The sequence below is a fragment of the Myotis lucifugus genome, unplaced genomic scaffold, assembly GCF_000147115.1.
Source record: "Myotis lucifugus unplaced genomic scaffold, Myoluc2.0 scaffold_5, whole genome shotgun sequence".
Taxonomy (NCBI): Eukaryota; Metazoa; Chordata; class Mammalia; order Chiroptera; family Vespertilionidae; genus Myotis; species Myotis lucifugus.
In genome coordinates this window covers 9,267,311-9,291,845 of record NW_005871053.1, presented here as the reverse complement: position 1 = coordinate 9,291,845, position 24,535 = coordinate 9,267,311, and the positions used below count along the sequence as shown (strand labels likewise).

The 24,535-nt window shown below is 38.3% G+C and overlaps 1 protein-coding gene across 1 annotated transcript in view; it reads left to right on the top strand.

Moving 5' to 3' along the window:
• The window catches only part of MAP3K20 (mitogen-activated protein kinase kinase kinase 20), a 143,125-nt gene that overhangs the window by 79,982 nt on the left and 38,608 nt on the right, over nt 1-24,535 (top strand). Inside the window, 3 exon segments of the mRNA XM_006083113.3 lie at nt 2,251-2,325; nt 7,091-7,197; nt 14,954-15,089. Of these exon segments, the coding sequence (XP_006083175.1) occupies nt 2,251-2,325; nt 7,091-7,197; nt 14,954-15,089 (318 nt within the window).

Sequence of the window (24,535 nt, the reverse complement as noted above, 5' to 3'; positions counted from 1 at the left end):
CAAACAACGAACCCTTATAGAAGGCAATGAACCCTTATAGAAGACAGCATTAATAATAAATATCTTAAATATGACAGATATGGCCCAGCCAGCTTGGCTTGGTGGTTGTGTGTTGACCTCCCAGTCAGGGCACATGTCCAGGTTGCAGGCTCAATCCCCAGTAGGGGGCGTGCAGGAGGCAGCCCATCAATGATTCTCTCTCATGGATGTTTCTATCTCACTTCCTCTCTTTTCCTCTCTGAAATAAATAAAAACATATATTTTTTAAAAGACTGAGTCTAGATTTAACTGACCTTGTCAGATCATTTAAAATAATTATGTCTCCTTGTACAGTGTCCCAGATAGGGCATCTAAAAAGTGTGTTAGTAAGAAAAGACAATAGAAATGATCAGTATCCATATTCATTCTGTTCACATTTCAGTTCTTAGAAAAAAATGTTGAGGTAAAGTTGTATTGCAAATGTTATCCTTTATGAAAAATTATTTTTCATTACACATGAGACACATTCAGTTGCATAATTGCAATTACTGTCTGTTTTATTAGTTGCCACTCCAACCATCTTATTTTTAAGAATAGTAAACACCTGATTTTTCTTTTGACCTTCATCAAAAGGTCCCGGTTCACATTACAGTTTCTTACCAGTACATTGTATGCTAGTCTATGAAATCACTAGGCTGGAAGTTAAAAGATGTTTAGCATAGCCTCCAACTCGGAGAGGGTTTTTAATTTTATTTTGTTTTATTTTGATTTTAAGATTATCTGGAATTTCAAATATAGATAGTCTGTTTTCTTGCCAAGGCAACAATTTTTCTAATTTACGCATAGCCTCTCCCCAATCCAACCAACTCAGTTCAGTTTTAAGTTTCCTATTTGCAAAACTTTCTTTGTCGAACAATACTGTGGGATAAATGTTCCCAGTACTTCTTAGTACAGCAGTTCTCAACTCCAGCACCCCCAGTGCTCTTTTTATAAGTGTGTGTTAACGCCCACCTCTACTTCCATTAAATGAAATTCAGAAGTAATACAACCTACCTACACACATTAGATTTTAAGTCAATATAGTGCTCTAATGGAATATAAAGAAGAAATTAATGGAATGTGTATTGCACTTGCAGTGTGTGAATGTTCAGGCATGACCACAGTGAGGTCATGGAGCAGTTTTAGGTGTTGGCACCTATGGATAAATAGACTTCAACAGCCACAAATGCAGATAGAGTTGGGTTAATGACGCCAGCACCATGCATGAGCAACACTGTTGTCTGTGACATTTCCCAAAATTTTAGTTAGTGCAAAACTCACTCAGCCCTTGATTTATTTCATTTGGTAATTGTTCTTAGTGCACTTAAAAGCTATTCAAAAAATACTTTGTGTTTATTTGTAAGTCGGTGTTAGACTCTAGGCTCAGACAGTTGTAAACCTCATTGTTTGCTTGTTTTCCTGACATGAATGCACATGGGGCATTTGAAGCTTGGTGGAATATAAGCGATTCTTAATCAAGGAGAACTTCCCTGTATATTGAAGGATGGCTTGCATTCTTGACCTGCTTCAGGGGCAACCCAGCAGTTTCTAAAACAAACAGAAAAGCTCCCATGGATTTCTACCCAGCCTCCAGGAGCATATGTTCTGTGAGAACCACTGCTGGGGATGTTAGAACGGCACCGATCCTCACATTGTCATCTTTGTTGTGCCGGGTCCTTACCATTTATGAGTTTGAGTAAAACGGAGCCGTAATGAACCATGCATTCAGAACATCCTATTTACCAATGGCAGAGCGCGCGCTTCATTAAAACTGGCTCTGTGGTTGTCTGTAGTGAAGGTGTTTTCACGGTTGTCCATCTACTGCCAAAACGGAACTGGTTTCCGAGTTGCCCGGCCTGTTTGCGTATTTCACAGTTGCCTATAAAAGTGCAGTAATAGATTTGTGGTTTTAGATTTTGTATTTAAGTTCAGACTTGCCCCTCTCCTTCTGTAGTTTCTTGTAGACTTGATGTTTTGTTTAAAGCCTTTGTTGTGCTGAACCTGATTCTCCATCCGTTGCGATTATTTTTTAGAGGAAAAGTACAAGTGTCTTCAGAGATGAGGTATTATGACTATAAACATAAACTCTCACCTGTCATATATTAATCAATGGAAGATTTAAATGCAATACCTTGTTCAAGCTCTTAATTCTTTTATGACCCTTCAGTTAGTATTTTCTTTCCTTAATGAGCAAATCCTTATGTTTTATTTTGCTTTTACTCTCTATGGTAGAGATTAACCATTCCAAGCAGTTGCCCCAGAAGTTTTGCTGAACTGTTACATCAGTGTTGGGAAGCTGATGCCAAGGTATGTATACGTTTTTTGTTGCTGTTCAGAACTCTGGAATTTCACTTGTTTGGCTTTGAATTGGGGGGTGAGGGGCAATAAAATCTATTACAAAGCAAAGCTGGGCTGCTGTTCCCCAGATTGACTGTGAAGGCTTTTTGTTCACATCTGCTTATCTTGACCCCTAGAAACTCAATAAAATGGGTCTTTCTTACAGCACTCTGACATTCTTAACTCAATAAAGGGAAATTTGTTCCTTTCTTTTTCATCTTTAATGGTAACTATTGCACCTTCATGTTTTAAAGATGGCTAGCACACAGTGCTTATTATACGTCAGGCACTGTTCCAAATACTTTATGTATATTAAGTCATTCCTCACAATAGCTCTATGAAATAGGCACCATCATTATCCTCATTTTATAGATGAAGAATCAAGGCACACAGAGGTAGAGTAATGAGCTCAAGGCCACACTGCTAATACGTGGTGGGGCTGGACATGAACCCAGGCAGTCTGACAGGAGTCCCTGCTCTTATCCACTACACTCTATTGCCCTTTAACCAAAGACCAGAAGTAGCCCTTGGAGAGAACCTTGGTACCTACTTCCTGTCCAGTTTCAGTGATGTTTTTTAGACAATCACAATGGAGTTGGAGAAATTCCAAACTTCGGCTTTCATGTGGTTATCACATTTAAGCATGAATGGCCCATTTCCTTTCCCTACAAAGATCATTTTAAAAGACTCTCACATACATACGGAAATATTTATAGATAAAATGATAGGCTAGTCTTGGATTTGCTTCAAAATAAAGTGAAAGGAAATGGTTGATGGTATAAATGAAATAAGATTAGCTATAATTTTTGAAGCTGAGTGATAGGTATATGGAGGTTCATTATATTATTCTATCATTGTGTATGTTCGGAATTTTCCATAATAAGAAGTTAAAAATAAAGAGTCTCACAGATTAAACATTGCTTATAGTAAGAGAGTTATACTCAAGAAAGGAACTAAAATTTAATATTTTCAATGTGCCCAGTTTTTCATGGAAATATATCTATTGCAACCTGACCTTTTAAATAGAGATCTAAAAATAAAAACTTAAGAATGGAATTTCTTCCTTAATTTAAACCCAGTTCCAGTCTGGCCCTCAAGAGGAATGAATGACATATAGGCTCTTCTACATGTTTCTCTAGTGGGAATAACTCGTAAATAATTGGTGAGGATGGGAATTGTGTTAGTGTAACTCAGAATTCCTGATGAATCATATGTGAAGTTTCCCAGCACATTGTTCCACACCATCAGGTGAGAACAGCTGAACATCAGGTACAGCAGCGTAGCCAGCAGTGCAGCAGGGCCCCTTCGAGCTTCCTGCCCCTGCTGCTGGGCTGCCCGCGCTTTGTCTTAGAAGGGTTTGCTGCGGTTCCCCCCCCCCCCGCCCCCGCCCCCCCGGCCTTGACCATTTGCCTTTCCTCTCATTACCAACAGCCTCCACCTTTGCTTTTACTCCTGTTCATCAAACTGCCTTTGTCTTTTAAAAAGTAGAGTCCTTTATAAAATGTATAAACTGTGTAGGTATTTTTATCTGGGATAGCTGTTGCTTTTATTAGTATTCCGTGACAAAGTTACATAGGTTTTGAGTGGGCAGCCCTATTCCTGTTTCAGCTCTATTCTTTTAGAGTGAGAGTTTTCAGAATATGGAAATTTTTAAGCATTAAGATAAAGGCCTGCACTTTGTAACTAATCCAGTAGAAACTATAAGTGGCTACTTGCAAGCTTGCTGTAGAACAGTTATTTTGTACTGTTGAAATAGTATCATACTACCCTTTTCATACTCTTTCTCCCAGTTATATATTCATTGTGGCATATACCGTAATTCTGTCAGTATTTTCCTCTCTGACATTTAAATAGAAATTTCACCTGAAATTATTTGCATTGAATTAGATTAGTGCAACTAGATCTCTATAATTGTAATTATATTTCAGTATGCAAAGCAGGTTGGGAATTTCTTCATCAGAAACTCTGTACTACCTTAATTAAAATTCTGAGAATGTACAGTTATGGTGCATTAATGAAATGGTAGTATAAACACCTATCAGCACAGAACATTAGTCCCCATGTCGGTGCCGTGAAGTTGGATGCCTTTAAGATGTGCTAAGCTCAACTTCCTTAGGACCAAAGGACTCTTGTGTTCTAGCTATGTGAAGTATAAAGAAAGTTTGATCGGTTTTTATTTCCTAAATTCATGACATTTTATTTTGATAAAACTAAGACATGGTGCCTGTTCTTGATCCGATTATACGCCCAGCCGCAGCCCACCTTCCCGGCTCCACCGCTGAGCTCCTCCGGACACGCCTCCCACCTTCATTCCCAAACATGCTCTCCCTTCTTGTCTTTTCTCCCCTCATCACTTCATCATCAAGCTTCCCTGGTTACCCTGTTTACTCTGGCCTATAATTAGTGTTTCTTTTCCCAACCCGCAATCTGGGCTAGTGCCTTACCTTGTACTGTTGTATTTTTAAAAAATATTTTTTCTTCCTAACTTGATTGCAGGATATATAAGGGAATAGAGCTAGTTTTAATATGTGTTTCCCTATAGCACCTTACATACGTTGAGTAAATAGATGCCCAATTTGTGGTTGACTGAAGCAGCCAACCCAGGCTTGTTTTAGTTCTCTGGGTGGAAGTACATAGCATTCCAACCAGAAGTTGGTGCCAGACCTGTGCACATACAATAGTTGGTTAAAATATTTTTTCCAGTCCTCGGGCTTTAGAATATTAACACATAGATTAAAATATTCAGCTATAAAAATGTGTTCTTTTGCAATGAGGAGGAGGAAATGTGTACAAGAGCAAGCTGGTTTTAGGTTAATGCCCCGTCATTCCAGTGGCTTACCCCCGGGGCTCAAAATATTTCATTGAAGAAAAGAAGGAGGTGAAGGTAGGTATTGGTTCAAGTTCTAAAGTGACATTTCTAAATAAGAAGAAAGGTAACAGTTAAAGCCCTGAATTTGAAAGGAAGTCCTGTTTTACCCTCATGTGATAAAGCATTCTGCAGGTTTACCTGCGTGGTCCCTGGCGCTGTGGCCTGCTTCCTGTGTGATGCTGGGCGGTTGATTCTTCTCTGAGACTGATTTTCCTTATCTACGAAATGAAGATAACTAAAGAAATGCTGTGTGCGGATGCTTAATAAAGGGCCTCGTTGTGATTTTTAAGTAAGGAATGCCTGCATAATTCCTGAAAGGAAATTAAGTTCCTTCAGAGGAACTTACATAAGACCTTAGCCCAAATCTTGCCTTCTGCAGTCAGAGTATTCATAAACTATCATTACCACAAAAGTCTTCAGTGGTGTTTGGTTAAATGTTCACTTTGATAATTTCTCTCTGAGAGCATATTCTATGGATAAAATTAAGATTTTTTCCTAGGGGTACTTGTCATCCAGTTACAAAAGATTTTCACCTTATTGCAAGAATGATTATGTAGGATTATATTATTTAAAACTTCATTAATTCTTCTGCCTTTTTAATGCAAAATGAAAATCCTATATTTATTATATAATTTGTTCCTATACAAATAATTAAAATTTTGTAACCTTACACATAGTGGTAGAAATTAAAATGGGAACAAAGTCAAAAGAAGACAATATTTTTTCAAATTTTCTATTTACAGCATTTTTCTTTTTTGCTTATTAGAAGGCTTGATATATATTAGTGACATTTTGCTACTTTTGCCCTCTCTTAATCACACACACACACACACACTCTCTCTCTCTCTCTCTCCCTCTTAAAAGAACTCAGGGGGGGAAAAAGAATTCAGAATAAATCTCTCCATTTTATATTCCTGAGAAACGGGAAAATTGCCTTTCTTAATGTAGGAAGCACTCAAGTCCTGAGAGCAAGCACCTCAACATTGTTCCTTCTTGTTTTTGTGCTCCTAAATTAAAATGCATGTTTTAATTGCCGCAACTGTAATTTATTCAGAAATGCTATAATTATGAGGCATGATGAAGAGAGAATGTGCATCATACTTTTATTATCTTTCTCCATTTTTGGTTTAACCTTTTCTCTCAACCTTGGCTCCAGTCTAAAGAGATAGACTACTGTAGTTACTGTAAGCTAAAGAAATACACCTAACCACTCCCTTTTCAATTTCTGCTAAACAGTATCCTAGTGTTTTCCAGCACCAAAGTTAGTTACAATGTGGAATAAATATTGAGAACAATTAAGTTATGATGGCTTTTAAATTGGGGAAATTTTCTGAGCAAGTGGTTTAGGAAGTTTTGTTGGTTCTGATAAGTTTATAAGTAGATTTTCTCAAAAAAAAATTATTATACACATTTTCGAACATCCAGAAAAGTTGAAAGAATTTGACAGCGAATACTGCTATACCTATTCCCTAGCCTAGACTCTACTATTAACGTTTACATGCTTGCTTTATCACATAGAGTTTTAAAGGACTTAACTTTTGCCTTTTACTAGTAGGAGTCCTTAATCATACCCAGGTCAAAGAGAGAATTAGTACTTTCCTTACCTGAAGGAAAACTGAAATTATTCCAAACGGAGGCCACAGATAGAAAAAAGGCATGAGTCTATCCTTATGAATAATTGATTGAAAATAAGGGATACAGTTCCCTAAACCTGAGTGGTCTGGCGGTTGTAAACTGACTAAATTAGGACTTTACATCCTATTTTATTTTGTCATGATAAGTTGAACGTCTTACTGTGCTTATAGATTTTCTCTTGAAGATCTATCTGAATTTCTAACAAGTGGTTATTTATTTTCTCTTCTTCAGAAACGGCCGTCTTTCAAGCAAATCATTTCAATTCTGGAGTCCATGTCAAATGACACTAACCTTCCTGACCAGTGTAACTCATTCCTGCACAACAAGGCGGAGTGGAGGTAGGTAGGCCTGCTCAGCAGGCACCTCTTCTGGCTTCAAGGACCAGGACTTACTGAAGCGAAGAAGAGAACCAGAAAACTAGATGACAATCCTGATTTCTAAGAATAGCTTAGATATTGCAGCTTTTTATTTTGCTTTTAATATTTTTATTGATTTCAGAGAGAGAGGGAGAGAGAGATAGAAACATCAATGATGAGAGAGAATCATTGTTCTGTTGCCTGCTGCACCCCCCCCCAAACTAGGGATCAAGCCCACAACCTGGACAGGTGCCCTGCCGAGAATCGAACCGTGACCTCCTGGTTCATAGGTTGATGCTCAATCACTTGAGCCACACTGACTAGGCTTGTTTTCTTTTTGTGTAAAAAATTTCTGGAGATCTAATAAGTCTTCCATTTCATATGTAAGCAAAAATGAGAGTTCCCCTCTGAGCCTGTTGCGTATGTGGAAAGACTATTGAAATCATATCTTCTGAGACACAGGACAGTTAGTTACATTTCTCTGTGTACACTCTGTGTTGGAAGCGTTGGCCTCTGTCCAGTGAGAAATAAAAATACTGTTTGCCTGGAAATTTGCAGAGAGCACTCGATGTTGATGGAGAAGGTAGGGAGACTATAGACTATAAAAACGCTTTTGAAAGAAAACTTTAGATGTTATAAATCCTATTCAGTTGTGTCAAGTGTAAAACAAGTTCAGTAATGAGAAAATGGTATTGTGTGAGTGGAAGAAGTAAGCCTGGGATGGGACATTTGAGCCAGGTCACATGATGCTCGAATATAAATAGCATGTTTGGGAGCTGACATTCCTCCCTGACTCAGCAGAGACTTAAGTAACTGCCTCTCTGCTCCTGAGAGCCCAGGCGGTAATGAGACGCCTTGCGCCACCTGCTGATGCCAAATGAATACTGCATGTGCTTTGAAAACGATGAAGTTGTTTTCTCCTGTTCTTAGACATGTTTTGGGCTGTTTGGTTGGTGTTTTACAATAACTTTATTTATTTTTAATCTTTTGAAATCTTTATCAAAGGCCAGTGAGTTAAATGAATTTTTATTTAGGGACACAAAAGTAATACTGTCGCTCTAGTCTAGGCACAAAGGATTTGGTTCTGGGCTGAAATAATTAACAAAACATGTAAAATTAATATTTTTTTCCTACAATAAGAGTTCAGCACAAATATACAAAATAGTAAGTCCATATAAAGGGGTGCCCAGTACTCTAGGACAGAAGCCAAAATACTTAGTAAGACTCATGAGACTCACTTTACTCTGGCCCCAGAGCCTCATCTGAAGAGCATCGGTCTGTCCTTTATTTCTGGCTTTCAGTCCCTCAGGAGGTGCATGGTTCTTCCTCCCTCAGAGTTCTTGCAAAATATAGTTTGTTTTGTTTAAAATTCATCCCTGTTTATAACATGCACAGTATATCAAGTAGATAATAATATTTTACCTATCAAACTGGTGAGGGTTAATTAAAAGCACTGCTATTCCTCCACGTATATGGACTGTGAGGCAGGCACTCTCACACATAGCTGGCAGGATTGTAAACTGATACAGCCTTCCCAGAAATCAGTTAGGATCAGGAACCTTTAAATTTTTCATACCATTTGTCAGAGAAATTCCATCTCTAGGAATCTATTCTAAGGAAGTAGAGATGTGGACAAAGACATATGCCCAAAGGGTTTTACAGTTAAAAACAAAAAGCATCTTCAAGCCTCACTAGTGTGGCTCAGTGGTTGGGCATGGACCCATGAACCAGGATGTCACGGTTCGATTCCCAGTCAGTGCACACGTCTGGGGTTGTGGGCTCCATCCCCAGTAGGGGACATGCAGGAGGCAGCCAATTGATGATTCTCTTTCATTATTGGTGTTTCTATCTCTCTCTCCCTCTCCCTTCCTCTCTGAAATCAATAAAAACATTTTTTTTAAAAAAAGGCATCTTCAGCCCTAGCCAGTTTGGCTCAGTGGATGGAGCATCAGCCTGTGGACTAAAGAGTCCTGAGTTTGATTCCGGTCAAGAGCACATGCCCGGTTGCAGGCTCGATCCCCGCAGCCAATCAATTACTCATTGATGTTTCTCTCTCTCTCTCTCTCTCTCTCTCTCTCTCTCTCTCTCTCCCCTTCCTCTCTGAAAACAATAAAAATATATTTTAAAAAAATAATCTATAATAATAAAAGCATAATATGCTAATTAGACCAGACATCCTTCTGGATGACCTTCCAGATGAAGCTGGGGCTGTGAGGGAAGCCCAGGTCCCGGGTGCCAGAGGGAAGCCGATGAGGGCAGCCAGGGGAAGGAAGGCCTACTCTTGCATGAATTTCATGCATCGGGCCTCTAGTAAATAAATAAAAAGGCATGTTCAAGGTCCAGCATTAGAAAAATAGGGAATGGTTACAGAAAATACTGTCTATCCATAGGCTGTTGTAAAGTCACCTTTAGGGTGTGGGTGGTGGCTGGCAGGGGCAGAAAGAGCTTCTGAGAGCTGATGATATTCTATTTCTTCATCTGGGTGCTGGTTATACAGGTGTGTTCACTTGGTGAGAATTTATTTTGTTGTATTTTTCGGATATGTACACTTTTCTGTATGTATATTGTACTTCATTAAAAATGTAACTTAACCCCGGCTGGTATGGCTCAGTGGTTGAGCATCGACCTATGAACTAAGAGGTAAGGGTTTGATTCCCAGTCAGGGCACATGGCCGGGTTGCAGGCTCAATCCCCAGTAGGGGGCGTGCAACCTAATCTAGCTGGTCAATGATTCTCTCTCATCATTGATGTTTCTCTCCCTCTCCCTTCCTCTCTGAAATCAATAAAAATATTTTTTAAAATTTTTAACTTAAAAATATAAAAATAAATAAAGCTCACCCCTGTTTAAAACATCAACTCTAATGACAGAGAGCAGCTAAAATAACATGACTTTTAAGAAGTATTTCCTGGCCCCAGACTACATGAGGCTCCACTTTATGTGCTCGGAGAACATCTCCTTCATAACCCATGACTGCAGTTGCAATTAATAAGTAATTTACAGTTTATTTAATGTGTGTGTGTCATTGGCTAAAGTGGATCAGGTTTATCACTGTACCTACAGCATCTAGAAGGTGCCTTGACCATAGCAGTTGCTCAGTAACTATTTGGGGAAGAGAATGCAATGGTGCTAATAATATAAAAAGACAGTATGGTATTGCACAAGAGAATATAAATATGCAAGTTAATTTGTTTGCCACGACAAATATGTTCTTACATGCATTCACTCAAATATTTGTTGAACTTCTGGGTCAAAAGGTATTGGGTTTGGTGATGAACAGATCAGTCCCAATGCACATGGAATGCCCAGTGTTGAACTATGAAGTATAAGTATACAAATAATTATTACTATTTTGAGAATAGTATCATACTATTTACTATCATACTAAAGGACACAAAAAGGCAGTTCCCAAAAAAGAAACCCAATGGCCAAGAAACATATGAAATATATTCAACCTCATTTAGCAATCAAGTAAATAAACATAAGGGAACATAATTCGCTTCTCAGATTAGTAAAAATTTATATCATGAAAATACCCAGTGTTATGAATTTTCTCATGCATTGCTGGTGACAAAAATACTACCTTTCCAAAGAAGGTATTCCTAAAAAAATGAATGAGAAGATTATGCAAGAATGTAGGACACCTCTATCCTTAGAATCATAAAACTGGAAATGGCATAAAGTGCAATAAAAAGGAGATTCATTTTGCTTTTATTGTTTATTTGTGGTTTTTAAAAGTTACAATATCTCCATTCACAGAATAGTATGGAGAAATTCATAACAGAGATCTGATAAAATTATTTTAAATAGAGGCTACAGTCCAGTATGTTTAGAGTGATTCCATTTTTGTAAAATAAACATATGTTTATATGTATATTTGTGTGTACATAGAAAAAAATATCATAATAAGATTATGGAAGAATGTTTTCTATTTGTTTATCTTTAATGTTTTCTACGATAAACCTGGATTAGCTGAATAATAAATTTAATGTTTTAAATGCTTCAAAATGAAAAGATAAGGGGAATAAAATTGGTAAAACGTTATTGTATTTTAGTAAAAGGTTTTAGTAAAAGGTGCCTAGAGGGCTGCCTCATTGGCTATCTTTCAGGATGAGTTAATCCCGAGAGCTGAGAGAGTATAGATCGTTACCTGGACCACTAAACCACTGTCTGAGACACAGCAGAGCTGTTTTATCTGAGCTTGGGCATTGGTTAAAAACATGGGGAGTAATATATTAAGTAGAATAACAATAATAAGCACAGCTGTCATGTATTACATTCTTACTAGATAGTTATACTTTTTTCAGATTATCTTTTTTAATCCACATAGCAACCCTGACATCACAGATGCAAAAACCGAGGCCTAGACAGGTTGGGTAACCTGCCCAAATCACGTCGTATAAGATGGATCCAGTAGAGCAGCAGTTCTCAACCTGTGGATTGCGACCCTTTGGCGGTCGAACGACCCTTTCACAGGGGTCGCCTGAGACCATCCTGCATACCAGATATTTACATTATGAGTCATAACAGTAGCAACACTACAGTTATGAAGTAGCAACGGAAATAATTTTATGGTTGGGTCACAACATGAGGAACTGCATTTAAAGGGCCAGAAGGTTGAGAACCACTGCAGTAGAGGAACCCAGGTGTTCTGATCCCCAGGCCTGCAGTAGCACACGCGTGCAGTACTGTTCTGGGACTGTGGCCAGTGTCACGCCATCCACTTATTAGTGTGCAGTGTTCCCTTGACCAGGCTCCTTTTTAGAGAAGGGAAATATGACAGGGCATGATTGGTTTGAATAACGTAAAACAACTATTTCACTCAGTATACCAAGTGGTGAAAGAATTAAATGTTTTGTCATCATCTGGGTCAGTGGTTGGCAAACTGCGGCTCACGAGCCACATGCAGCTCTTTGGCCTCTTGAGTGTGGCTCTTCCACAAAATACCACGTGCGGGCGCGCATGTACAGTGCGATTGAAACTTCGTGGCCTGTGCGCAGAAGTTGGTATTTTGTGGAAGAGCCACACTCAAGGGGCCAAAGAGCCGAATATGGCTTGTGGGCCGCAGTTTGCCGACCACTGATCTGGGTGTTTCAGAAGACAACACATCAGACCACTCCTCTCTCTCCCCTCCCCCCCCCACCCCCACTTGGTCTGGTGTCTGAAACCATGCGGCTGTTGTCCAAAGCGTGTATTGAAAATCAGAGTCACAGTGAAGTCAGATTCCAGTCCTTCTCTGGTGTTTCTGGCAATGCTTGTTTTCTGGTTGAGCTTCCGTTACCCAAAGACCAGATGGAACACCTATCCAGTTTTAGAAAGTTAAATGATTATGCTGGAATTCTTTTTAAAGCGAGGTTATTAAAAACCACCTTAACTATGTTCTTTCCTTTGACCTAATGAATGACAGGAAAGAAATCCTGTCTACAGCTCTTGCTCATCACACCTTCAGCTTGTTTCTCCTCGGTTGACTTACTAGCAATAGTGGCAGTGAGCATAGGAACAGAAACTGTCATCCTGTCTCGGTTTTCATTGCCCCGTGGGGTCTCTGTGGCCTGTGGGAGTCTGTGCTCTGTGAGCCGGGTGGTGTGTGAAGGAGCACTCAGATCTCTGTGTCGGCCAAGCACTCTGGGTTGTGGTCTGACTTGTGATCAGATACTCTCCCTGGGGCATGGCCCCTTAAAAACAAAGATCAAAGAAATTTAATCTTTGCTATTTGGGTATTAGCACACATCATTTAATACATAAGAATAAATATAATCTACACATCATATACTTACGTAATATATATACAATAAAGCTGTTTTTTACTAATTGGCCGTTTATTTCAAAGGAAGTTTCTGTCTAATAAAGAAGATAATTATACTTCATCGCCTGTTTTTAGCATATGGAAAATTCATAGTAGTGGCAGTCAGCCTTTGTTAGGTTTTGTTTAAGAGTAAAACTGTAATTTTCATCAGTTAAAACATGTAAACCATATTTTTTACAACAGGAAAGTTATATAAATGCATTAAGAGATGCATTTGGGTGCAAAACGACACATCACCAAAAACAAGGACAGCAAGGGGCACAGGCTGTTTTACTGTCTTTCCCTCTCATTGACTGAAGATGGCTCTTTCTTTGTTATGAAAGTTGAACCACATTGATTTTCCTCCTCAGTCCTCTATTTTAGAAATAAAAACAAACTGATTTATGAATGGGTATAATATTTATGTCTGATATCATACTTGGGGACTATAGTGTGACTTTACTATATTGGTTTTTAATTTTCAAATGGCACCAAGGAAGTAAAGTGTCAGACCCAAATCTAGACCCATCTCAATAGCTGTTCCCTGAGTTGGGATTTGCCCATAATTGTTTTGTCTGCATTCGTTTAGTTCTCATCTACGAGGACATTGGAATAAGCTGTCCACTTGTTCTGATTTTCCCTGGAAATAAAAAAAAGGCAGATTTTGGCCACAGATATTCATTAACTTAGATCTGGGGGCTTCTACTTTCCACAGACAAGGTCTCAGCCAGAATTCCTGAGTCTGCCATGCAGGTTTGTCTTAATGGCACCTGGAAACAGCTGTTGGCAGCACTCAACAGCTGCTCTACACATCACCGCTTTCCAGCCTCTTTCTTCTCTGTGTGTGCCTTCTCCAGCCTTTCGTCCCTAGGGTTCTCCCTCCCTCTCTCCATCTCTCTCTCTCTTTCCTCCCCCTCACTCCTTCCCTCTTTCTTTCTCTATTTTTTTTTTCATTACTGTTACTTTTCTCATGGGCTCTTCAGAAACTCAAGGGAAAGAACATCCAGCTCTCAAAGGATAAGTTTAGACTTAAACATGGTAGTCCTGAAAGAGAAAAAAAAATGCATTGAGCCATCTTACCAGGTTCAATTTCTATGAGTGGTGAGGTTGGTCGATCTATACAGACTCAGGAGGGGGCTTTCTTTTAAAATTATTAGAGTGAAAAAGGACCTTGGAGTACATATGGCCCAGAATTTCCTACACTTGCCTGATGGTAAAAACTATCTGGATCTTTTATTAAATAATATAAATTCCTAGGCCCCACCCAACCCTACTGAATCATGAGCTCTAAGGAAGGATCCTAGGAATCTGAGTTTTGTTGTATGGGTTTGTTTGTTTGTTTGTTTGTTTGTTTGTTTTAACCTGCTGCACAGATAATTATTAGGATCAGGCAAGTTAGGAATCCCTGATGTTAGGAATCCCATAAATCATACCCATTCATAACCACCACCCCTTACAACTCAGTAAACAGAGTTAGCTTAATCAATTGATTACTTGACTTAGCCAGTGAATAAGCTAACGTGAATTTACTAATGGTGTAATATTGATCACCTACCTTGAATATCATTTTCCCATCTCTCTCTCTCTCTCTAAGATTAGCACCTGTTTCTTGGGACTGTAGTGAGAATAAGATGAGATCATATAAGTTGTCCTTTGTAAATTGTAAAGAGCTAGACTAGAGGAATGTAAGTATTTATTAAATGGCTAAACTAGAACACCAGTGCCATGGCCTTGGCTCCTTAATGCTTGCTCAAGTATTTGAGCTTATTTCTCCAAACTAGAAACTACCCATTGACTTTGAAGGCCATGAAAGATGTGTTATTCTCTGAGAGTTTGCAGTTTGGTTTAAAAGCATGAGTTTTAGTTTTTTACCTTGATTACTAGTAAGCATTCTACTGGACCCACCTAATCACTCTTGAGCAAAGTTGAGACTTAAACCAGTTATCCCTGTGCAGGTGTGAAATTGAAGCAACTCTTGAGAGGCTGAAGAAACTAGAACGTGACCTCAGCTTTAAAGAGCAGGAGCTCAAAGAACGAGAAAGACGTCTGAAGATGTGGGAGCAAAAACTAACCGAGCAGTCCAACACCCCGGTGAGTGTTCCCCATAGGGATAACCTAACCCCCCTCCCTCCAACATAGAAGACACGCTGAGCATGGCGCATGGCAACTCTTCCCCTCCCTCCCTCCCTCCCTCCCACTGCCACCTCCTCACTTCCTGCCTAACATTTATATATTATAAGGCCCACACTTACACTCAAGTAGAACTCATATCTCATTTCAGTTACAAAATGCCAAAAATGTAGAAGAAAAGCTTACTCTATTTCTGGCTCTTTCCCTAAGAACTATTGTTCTGTCAGGGTGTTCATATATTAGAATTACAAAAATAAAATCCAATGTATTTTCACACCATCTGCTAGCTGCCCAGAACATGTGCCTTAATGCTGCTTAACTCTTTAAAGTTCATCAGTTAATAAATGAAATACAGTCTAAGAAAGTCTTTGATGTGTCAGAACCTCACCAGGTTTTTCTTCTAAAAGAGAGATAATTTAGTGACTTATAAATGACAAGCATTAATGTTCCTTACTCAATTTAGCATTATGATCATGGGCTGTAAAAGACCTCCAATATTTAATACACGTAGGAAATATCTCGGTTTACTCCAAGCCTTATAATTCAAGGACAATAAAAATTCTTTTTATGAGTTTTGCTATTTATACACTTACCTTGAGCTTATATATTGATATGTTATATCAGTGGTTCTCAACCTTGGCTGCACATTAGAATCACCTGGGGAATCTTTTTAAAATCCTGATTCCTGGGCCTCATTCTCCGGAAATTGTTTTCTTTGTTACTAATGTTGTGGCCCCACCCCCATAACAAAGAAACAGAATTTCTGGAGGATGAGGCCCAGAAATCAGGATTTTAAAAAGATTCCCAGGTGATTCTAATGTGCAGCCAAGGTTGAGAACCACTGTGTTATATTAAAGTCTAATCAAATTTCAGCATTCTTTTCTATTTTAAATGATTTACCATTTTGGAAATGAAGTATAAATTTATCATTGGTTTTTCCAGGTTTTTTAATGGGTCATATTTGTCCACTTTAAAATCACAAGTAAGGGTAAGATTAAAAGTACATTTGTTATATATTTTAAATTTATCCTTGATAGTTGCTATGGCAGTTATACCAAAAAAATACATAAATGCCCTTCACTTCATGATCTTCAAAAAGCTTTCCTATTTTTAAAAGTCTTAATCTCCCTTAAGCAGTCAATGCTCAATTGCAAAGTATTTTCCAGTGTCTAAAGAATAAAATAGTTTGCCTCCTTTTCCCATTTATGTGGAAAAGCAACCTGATATCCAAAAAAGGGAAAATACAGTGAAGGTAAATGTTTCTTATCGGATTTTACTTTTTCAGAAAAGTAAAATTCGGGAATCCCACAGTAAAACCTGAATTGCTATCCATTCAGACTATCGTGGACATTAAAAAGGTGCCACATTTTATAAGTTCAGTGAATGTAACTGGGCTCCCGAGAAAGAAGTCGAGGGAAGTTTCCTGTTCTGGTTGAATTGATGCCAACAGGCAGCTCAGAAAGCGTTGCCCTAGGATCTGTAAGGAGCTCTGCTCTTCCCAGAGCGGATGAGAGGCAGACACCCGGCCATCTTCTTGAGTTGTTTGTGTTTTTCCAGTACATGGAAATCTGCAGCTATAAAGCATTGCATGGCTTGACTGTAAACGTCGCGTTGTAAGAACAAACTTTAAACCACCTCTTAGAGTATGCTTTAGAACCTTTCTTTGGTTTGTTGGCATTCGTTTTGCTAAGAAATTATGGGCTGCCTTGCACACGTTCTTGCTATTATTAGTAACGAAGTTGTGTAATAATGAAACACTGTGAGTGCTCAGTAGGTTGTATGCTGCATTTTAACCGCAGAAAACTTTCTGTAAAGGAGCTGCTCCGAGGGCTGCCATCTAATAATGGCCAGCATGAAGCACCATCTCAGCGAGATTCTCTTCCCTTTTCTGACTTGCGAGCGCTAAGTTTTCTTTCTTTACATACTTGCCTTTAATGTCTCTTCTGCTTGGAGCTGGTGTCTCTGAAGGAAAGAAAGTTTGTGCTCAGGTACTTTATAAGTAGGTATTTTCTTTAATCCTCACACCAGTGTCTAGATGACTGTAAATGAGGTTTCTGAGAGAAGGATAAAATAAAGCTTTTAAAAAGGAAGTAGCTGGAGGTTTAAGTTTCCTGTAGGTAGCCTCATCTTAATTATAGAAGTTTAAAATGGACATACCTCCTTTAAAATTGTATTATTGGATTTATTTTGAGGAAGGACACTATTTTCTTCCCTGAAATGAAAATATTACTTAAAGATATTTGGGAAGATGAATTCTCCATACATATACATGAACAGTGTTTATTTTATAATTATTATATTATTGTAGCTTGATGTAAAAAAACTTTATTTCTTTTAAGAGTAAAAGCTTATTTGAGAGACATTTATTAAGATCTTAATATAATGTGAGGAAGGACCCATAAGATAATAAAATAAACAAGCAACAAAGAATTTCCCAAGAGCATCTAACAACTGAAAACAAATTTGCGAAGCTGGGAAATTTGACTACAAGGAAAATAATATCCTGTTTCCAGTGCTAAAGGATCTAAAGCCATTGTTTTCTATAGAAGAATTAGATGAAATTCTTTTTGAACTAACAAATTCAGAAGTCTTTTCTTCATAGAGTAGGATTTTTTAAAAACTCAGCTCCAATTTTAATTTAAAAGTTAGGAAATTGGCCCCCAAATGCATATTTACACCCAGAAGGTAAAGGTCACCCCACAGTGATATATTTGTACATTATCATAAATTTACCCATGTTTAAACATCACCAAAAATATAAGCCTTAATTTGCTTATTTCTCAAGAAAAGAGGCAGTAACACTTTTCAGAGCCAAACAGCTTTACTCCCAAAATGAATGTGACCACCATTTATGGAAATAGGTTGGCTGTTCAACATAATTACATAAGGTAGAAAAATAAATGTCTGTATCCACTGTGAAAAGAAGAATTCCTAAAAATAAAATCATACTAAAGAAGAAATTCTTAGTATTCTCTATTCTTACATAGTAGAGAATAGAGGAAAAAAAAGTAACAATCTAAATTAGCAGTAATTCCCTTTCCTCCCAATTTTCACATGTACGTATGTACTTGTTTGTAACATAACTATTAGAGACAGAATCTAGAATTTGTTCACAAGTAAATTGTTTCATAAATCAGATAACTAGTATAATAGCTTATCTAGCTGTAATAAATAATAAATGGAAACAAGTGAATTCTGGCCTCATTTTTTGGTTTAGATTCAGATCCTAATTTAGCTAAAAGGGTAATTAATGAAAAAAAGGGTAATCAATGACCCACTTTTTTTTTTAGAACTATATTGACTGCTGAGCTGTTTCCATGCTTCCTCTAAGCTTTTCTTCTTTGGTTCAAGGTTTCTTGATTTTTTTACTTGAGATTTCATCTCCATTTAATTTCTTTTTCAATATACTAGTTAACTAATGTTTCTCCAATGAAAGTGAAATTGGGAAAAATTAAGAGAAATCCTAAAAACTATTTTGTTTTAAGCAAAATGAAGGCTTAAAATGTGCAACTTCCTTCCCATTTGAAATTTGGCTTCCGACAGTACTTTGCAAACTTTGGGTTGTGATTGATTCTGTCATTTATAAATTATGGCAAATCTCCTGCAGCCAAACATGCCACTAAATAAATTCTCCCATAATTCCCTGGATTCATTTACTTCCCTAATCATGTACCTTCTGTGCAGTGCCCGCTAATTTTGTGGTATCTGTTTTCCTTTGTTTAAATTGATCCTAATTTCTCTTTTTACTTCTGTCCTCTCTTCCCTTGTGATAGCTTCTCTTGCCTCTTGCTGCAAGAATGTCTGAGGAGTCTTACTTTGAATCTAAGACAGAGGAGTCAAACAGTGCAGAGATGTCATGTCAGATCACGGCAACAAGTAACGGGGAGGGCCATGGCATGAACCAAAGCCTGCAGGCCATGATGCTGATGGGCTTTGGGGATATCTTCTCAATGAACAAAGCAGGAGCTGTGCTGCATTCTGGGATGCAGATAAACATGCAAGCCAAGCAGAATTCTTCTAAAACCACATCTAAGAGAAAGGGGAAGAAGGTCAACATGGCCCTGGGGTTCAGTGATTTTGACTTGTCAGAAGGTGACGATGATGATGATGACGGTGATGAGGAGGATAATGACATGGATAATAATAGTGAATGAAAGCAGAAAGCAAAGTAACAAAATTGAAAATGTTTGGAAAAAGAAAATAAACTTGTTATCTCAGTCTGTACAAAAGCCAGGAAGGAGGTAGAAAACCAAGTATTTGTAGGCCAATTGCATTTCTATAACAGTCATTTCTTTATTGATTTTACTTTTGATTTGTTTTTGCTTATAGAAAAATAGGGGTGGGGGAAATCAAGCCAAAAAGGCATATGAATCAGCAAATGTGGTGCCTGATTATAGAAACTTGTGATTCCATATACAATATAGGATTTTTAACTAATGACATTCTGGCTTTTTTTAATTTAATGAATACTTTACAGCTTGTATTTTATTTTATTTGATTTCGTTTATTCAGTTGCCTAGGAAAACTTACGTTTTGAACAAGCACTCTTAACTCCTAATCTTTTTTGACACTTCATTTCTTGTAACATACTACTTTTTTTTTTCTTAAGGCGATACACTGTCCTGTCAGAAATAATTGGCAGTGACTACAAAATCCAACAATAAAAAAATTGAAATGAAAGGTTTAACAAATAATTCCTCAGAAATACCTATATGCCGAGAATTTTCAAAACTTAATAGCACAACTAGTCCAAGTGAGACCTGAGAGATGTTCTCCATAGTACATTCGAAGGAGAAATACTCTCTTCTGCAAACAGCAGCAGATGTCACAGGCTTTCAAACCAGTGCTAGCCCTGGAAGCTTCTGAACAGCTGTCATCTAAGGCTCACCTTCTCCTGTGTGCAGACAGGGATATGGTCTTAGGGACCCTTGCAGGCAGTGTGTTGACACAGGTCTGCCCTGCACTGCCGGTAAGGGCGTATGCGTGTTTGTTTTCCAGAGGGGCCTGATAATCTTGGATCCTAAATATATGTACAGATTTTTTAAAGAAGGAAATAAATATTATAAAAGGAATGGCAAAGATAAGTCCTCACTACTTAGGCAAAAGTGCAAAAGGAAGGGTTCTTCTTATATCAGATGGAGCCTTCCGGGGCTGTCTGTTTTGAACCCTAAGATGCTGGAGTTAAAGAGAAGTAGATGCAGGCGCAGCTGTAAAAACCTGGAGATTGTCTCTGAATGTTACCACCTATTTGTTAAACCTTTTTTAAACTATAAAACACTGTTTTTAAAAAAAAACACCAAAAAAACTACAGAACATTTATAGTTATATTTTTTTAAAAGGCAAAAGAACAAAGACTTTTTTTTCCAGCCTAAATTAGAGAGCAGTGCTGTTCATTTGACTATTAAATCAAAGCACTTTTGGTGATTCTTTTTATGGAAGACTTAAGAAAGGATATCATCATAGATACTATCTAATCCTATTTCCAAGTATATTTGATCATAAAAAGCCTCTTGGAATTTGAAGCATGGCGTGCTTCTAATCCCCATTAAAAGCTGAAAAATACCACAAAATGATCAGTACACTGTTCCAGCTTTGTTTGGAGAAAAATAACGAATAAAATGGTCTGCGTGCAAGATGTAGAACAGCCTATATAAGTAGAGTGATAAAGAGAGGGATATGAAGTCAGGCCATGATTCAAAGCCCTGCGTCCACTTGCTGTACAATCTTGGGCAAATTATTGAACCTCTGTGTGTCTGTTTGCTCATCTCTAACATGGGAATGATAATAGGATCTATTTTAAAGAATTTTTGTGAGGATTGTTATTATTATTATTATTATTAAATAATACATGTAAAGCACTTAAGTAACCAGGCCCATGGTAAATGGACAGTTAATGTTAGCTGCTGTAATTATTCCAGTGAAAAGACAATAAAAAATAAATGGTTTCAGTAACCTTCTGGAAAACTATCGACTTTAAGTGATATTTATTTAGTATGAAATGAAATTAAATATTGCTTTCCGGAAAGAGTGTGAGCTATAGATTAATCCTGTTGCTGTTTGAAGCTACCACCCACAGACTAGGTAAATACAGAAAGAATAGGTAAGCTTTCACCTGAAAAGGGGGTTCCCACATACCCATTCTGATACACGCACACCACAATAGAGTGCTGGTGACTAATGGGCACACACTATAGAGTGCTGGTGACTTCCCTGACTCAAGCCAAGCCGCTCAAGCAGAAAGTCTTGGAGTGGAGCAGAAGGGACGGTTTTCAACTCTTGACTTCCCAGCATGCCCTCGGACACTGTGGCTTAGCAACCTGAAGGAGAGAGCCAAAGAGGGTAGTTTAAAAGCCTCTTGCACATTTTACCAGGCAAAGATAGTCATTCATCCACAGATACTCACTGAGCCCCTTCTCTGTGCCAGGTGCTGTTCTAGGGAGCAGCTAGACAAAAAATCTTTGCATGTCCACACATCTAGAGAGCAGAGAGCAGCAATAAACAACACTAATACATCGTATAGAATGGGAATGTTTGGTAAGTGCATGCTGTAAAATGAACAGGGAATGAGGATAGGCCCATGGGGAGTGTTGAGGTTTTTTACTGTCTGGTCAGGAAAGGCCTCGCTGACAAGGGGCTCTCGATGGGCTAAATTTGGGATCTGAGCACTTTATGGAAGAATGTAAACCTTGCCCCTCATTTAGGAATAATCAGCAATAAATTTAGAACAGATGAACTTAATGAAACTGACTTTTTTGGCTTTACATGTAAATCTATTATGATTACACACAAAGTTTTGCTGCATTAGTAAAAACAGCCAAGTGGGGCCAAACGAGAAGGTAATAGGACTCCATACCAGACCCTGATTTACCATTAATTAGGTAATATTCGTTACTCTTTCACCTGCTGCCGTTTCCCACCAATATTCCAAAGATGGTCATAACTCAGTCCTCTGCCATCAAGAAACAGCAAGGACTCGGGATCCAGCAGGTTGAACCCCTCAGGATCAAGCTTGAAACTGTTCTCCCCCGAGAATTAGGCTGCAGGTAGTTACCATATGGCACTGGCTATTCTACATTCTGTTCCAAAGCAGCATCTTCCTAGGGTTTCCAACATTCCGGAAACCCAAACCATATAAGCGGGATTTTATAGTAGTCTCACTCTGTGAAGATGAGAAGACTTTAGACTCTATTACTCGTTTTATTAATTTTATAAAGTTATTAGCCATATGGAGAAAATCTAATCTAATGTTAATTGTGCAGCTTCTAATTAATACCCTTTTCAGATCAGTTTTTGAAATGGCAAGTTATTGATGTTTGCTCCATTTCCAATTATTTGACTTACAAAAATGTACATTTGTAAGAGAAAGAAACATAAATTTGAAGATTCAAAATGAGAATTGAAACTCTGAATTGTAGTAATAATTGTTGGAGCCATACAACTGAGAGCATATTACTCTTTCATCTTTTTTCCTTTACTCATAAAGTTGATCCTGTAGAATTTGATGGCACCTACTGGTGGTTCTCAGCTGAGGTAGTACTGTCACCTGAGGGTGATTGGGAGTGCTCGGTGTCATGTGACTGGGGGTATATTTAGTGCCCAGGGCCCAAAATGGTAACATCCTGAATGCCAGGGACAGTTACACCCCGTAGATAATTCCATCGTCCCTTCCTCCACTGAGAAACTTGCTAAACCTGGCATTTTTGAGTTCCATGTCTAATCTTTTTACCCCAAACAAAATCACCTGAGTCAAAGATGCATTTTCAGAATTTCAGCTACACAATCTGAATTTTGTAGGTTTGTGGCATTTATCTTAAATCTCCACTTGAGGGAATGGGTTCTTTCCCCATAAGAATGCTGGTGGAAACTTTATGAAACAGCTAGGTTTACTCTCCTGTTACCCCAACGCCACAATAACTAGAGGAAAACATCACTGAGGTAGCTACAGTTCTGCAAAGTGGCCGGCTTCATTTAAAAGGGCCCTTTTCCCACCAATCACAATGTAATATTTTACGTAAATAACCAATGGCAAGAGGTTGCAGGCACGTGGCCCTCTTGTTTTCGAAGCTGTCGAACTGTTGAAGGCTGGGTTTGGCCAGCGATCTTCAACAGGCAGCAGATTAGTTAAACGTTAACACCAGCTGAAGCATGCCATCTTGAACCCCATTAAAATCAAGGAATTGCGGGTGGGAGAAGGTTGGGAGAGATCCAGAAGGACTTCTGGAGCACTAGGATAACTTTACTTTCTGAGTTTTCATTGGAGTGGTAGGAATTTCGTGAAAGGTCACTGTAAAACCTATTCTGCGTTAAATACTGATACTGTCAATTGTCGTGATACACTAACCTTGCTGCAGCCTTTTGAAATTAGCAGTCTCACCAAACCACGTATGTAACAGAGCAGACATGTTTCTATAATCAGGTGCCTTTTACTGATTTTGAGTAAGACTGGTTTCCTGCTTAGATGTTCAGTGCTTGGACTGGGGCATCGCCTGGCGGCTCTAGAGGCAGCATTTCTGTGATGACAATGAGTGTCTACCAGGAAATCTGGAGGACTAGCCACGTTTTCTCTGATTCCAACTTATTTGCATTCTGTTGCCTGTGAGGAGCTTTCTGGCATGTGATTATTTACTTCAAAGTAGAGTTTCAAGCACCATTAATTATTTTACATCGTGTGCAGAATAATATATCGTTTCATGTCAGATACAATACACTGCACATATTGCTTTTACACTGTTTTAAAATTTTGTACTAAATAATAGAAAATATTTATATTCTTTGAGTGTGAGCTTTGAATAGATGGCATTATCACTTTACTGTTTTTGGGGTTTGTTTTGTTTTTGTTTTTTTAACAATTTTTTTTCTCAATTATTCTACTGCAATGTTATTCTGAGGAAGTCCTATGCCAAAATCTTGTGTAATGTTTGTATGGAAGATTAAATTTTACTCTTGTGTGGTAAGACTACTCAGTTATTGACTTCATCGTTGGAATTTGATATTCCGGCACAAAGTCCACAATGTATTCAGAAATCCAAGCTGGTGTCGTAAATTTCATTTTGATGTGAACTCTGCTTTCCTCTGTTCTAAGACTCCATTTTACAATAAACGTTTTGACAGTAAACCCTTTGTTACGTGTTACTGTGTATATCACACCTTAGACTCCCGGCGTCCTGTGAAGTCACACGCGTGCACATGGGTGTGAGCTTTTCTCTCCTGAAATCGGGGGGAGTGTATGAATTTGTAAAGGGACGGGGTTCAGTCACAGGTGGATTTTTTTTCTTATCGCCCAAGAGAGACAGGAAGGCTGGAACCCACCTCCAGCACCTACACTGACATGTTAACAAGGCACAGAACACATAAAGGAGACAGGACGCCGCTGTGTGGCTGGAGGTCATTCACTCTCATCCCCGGTC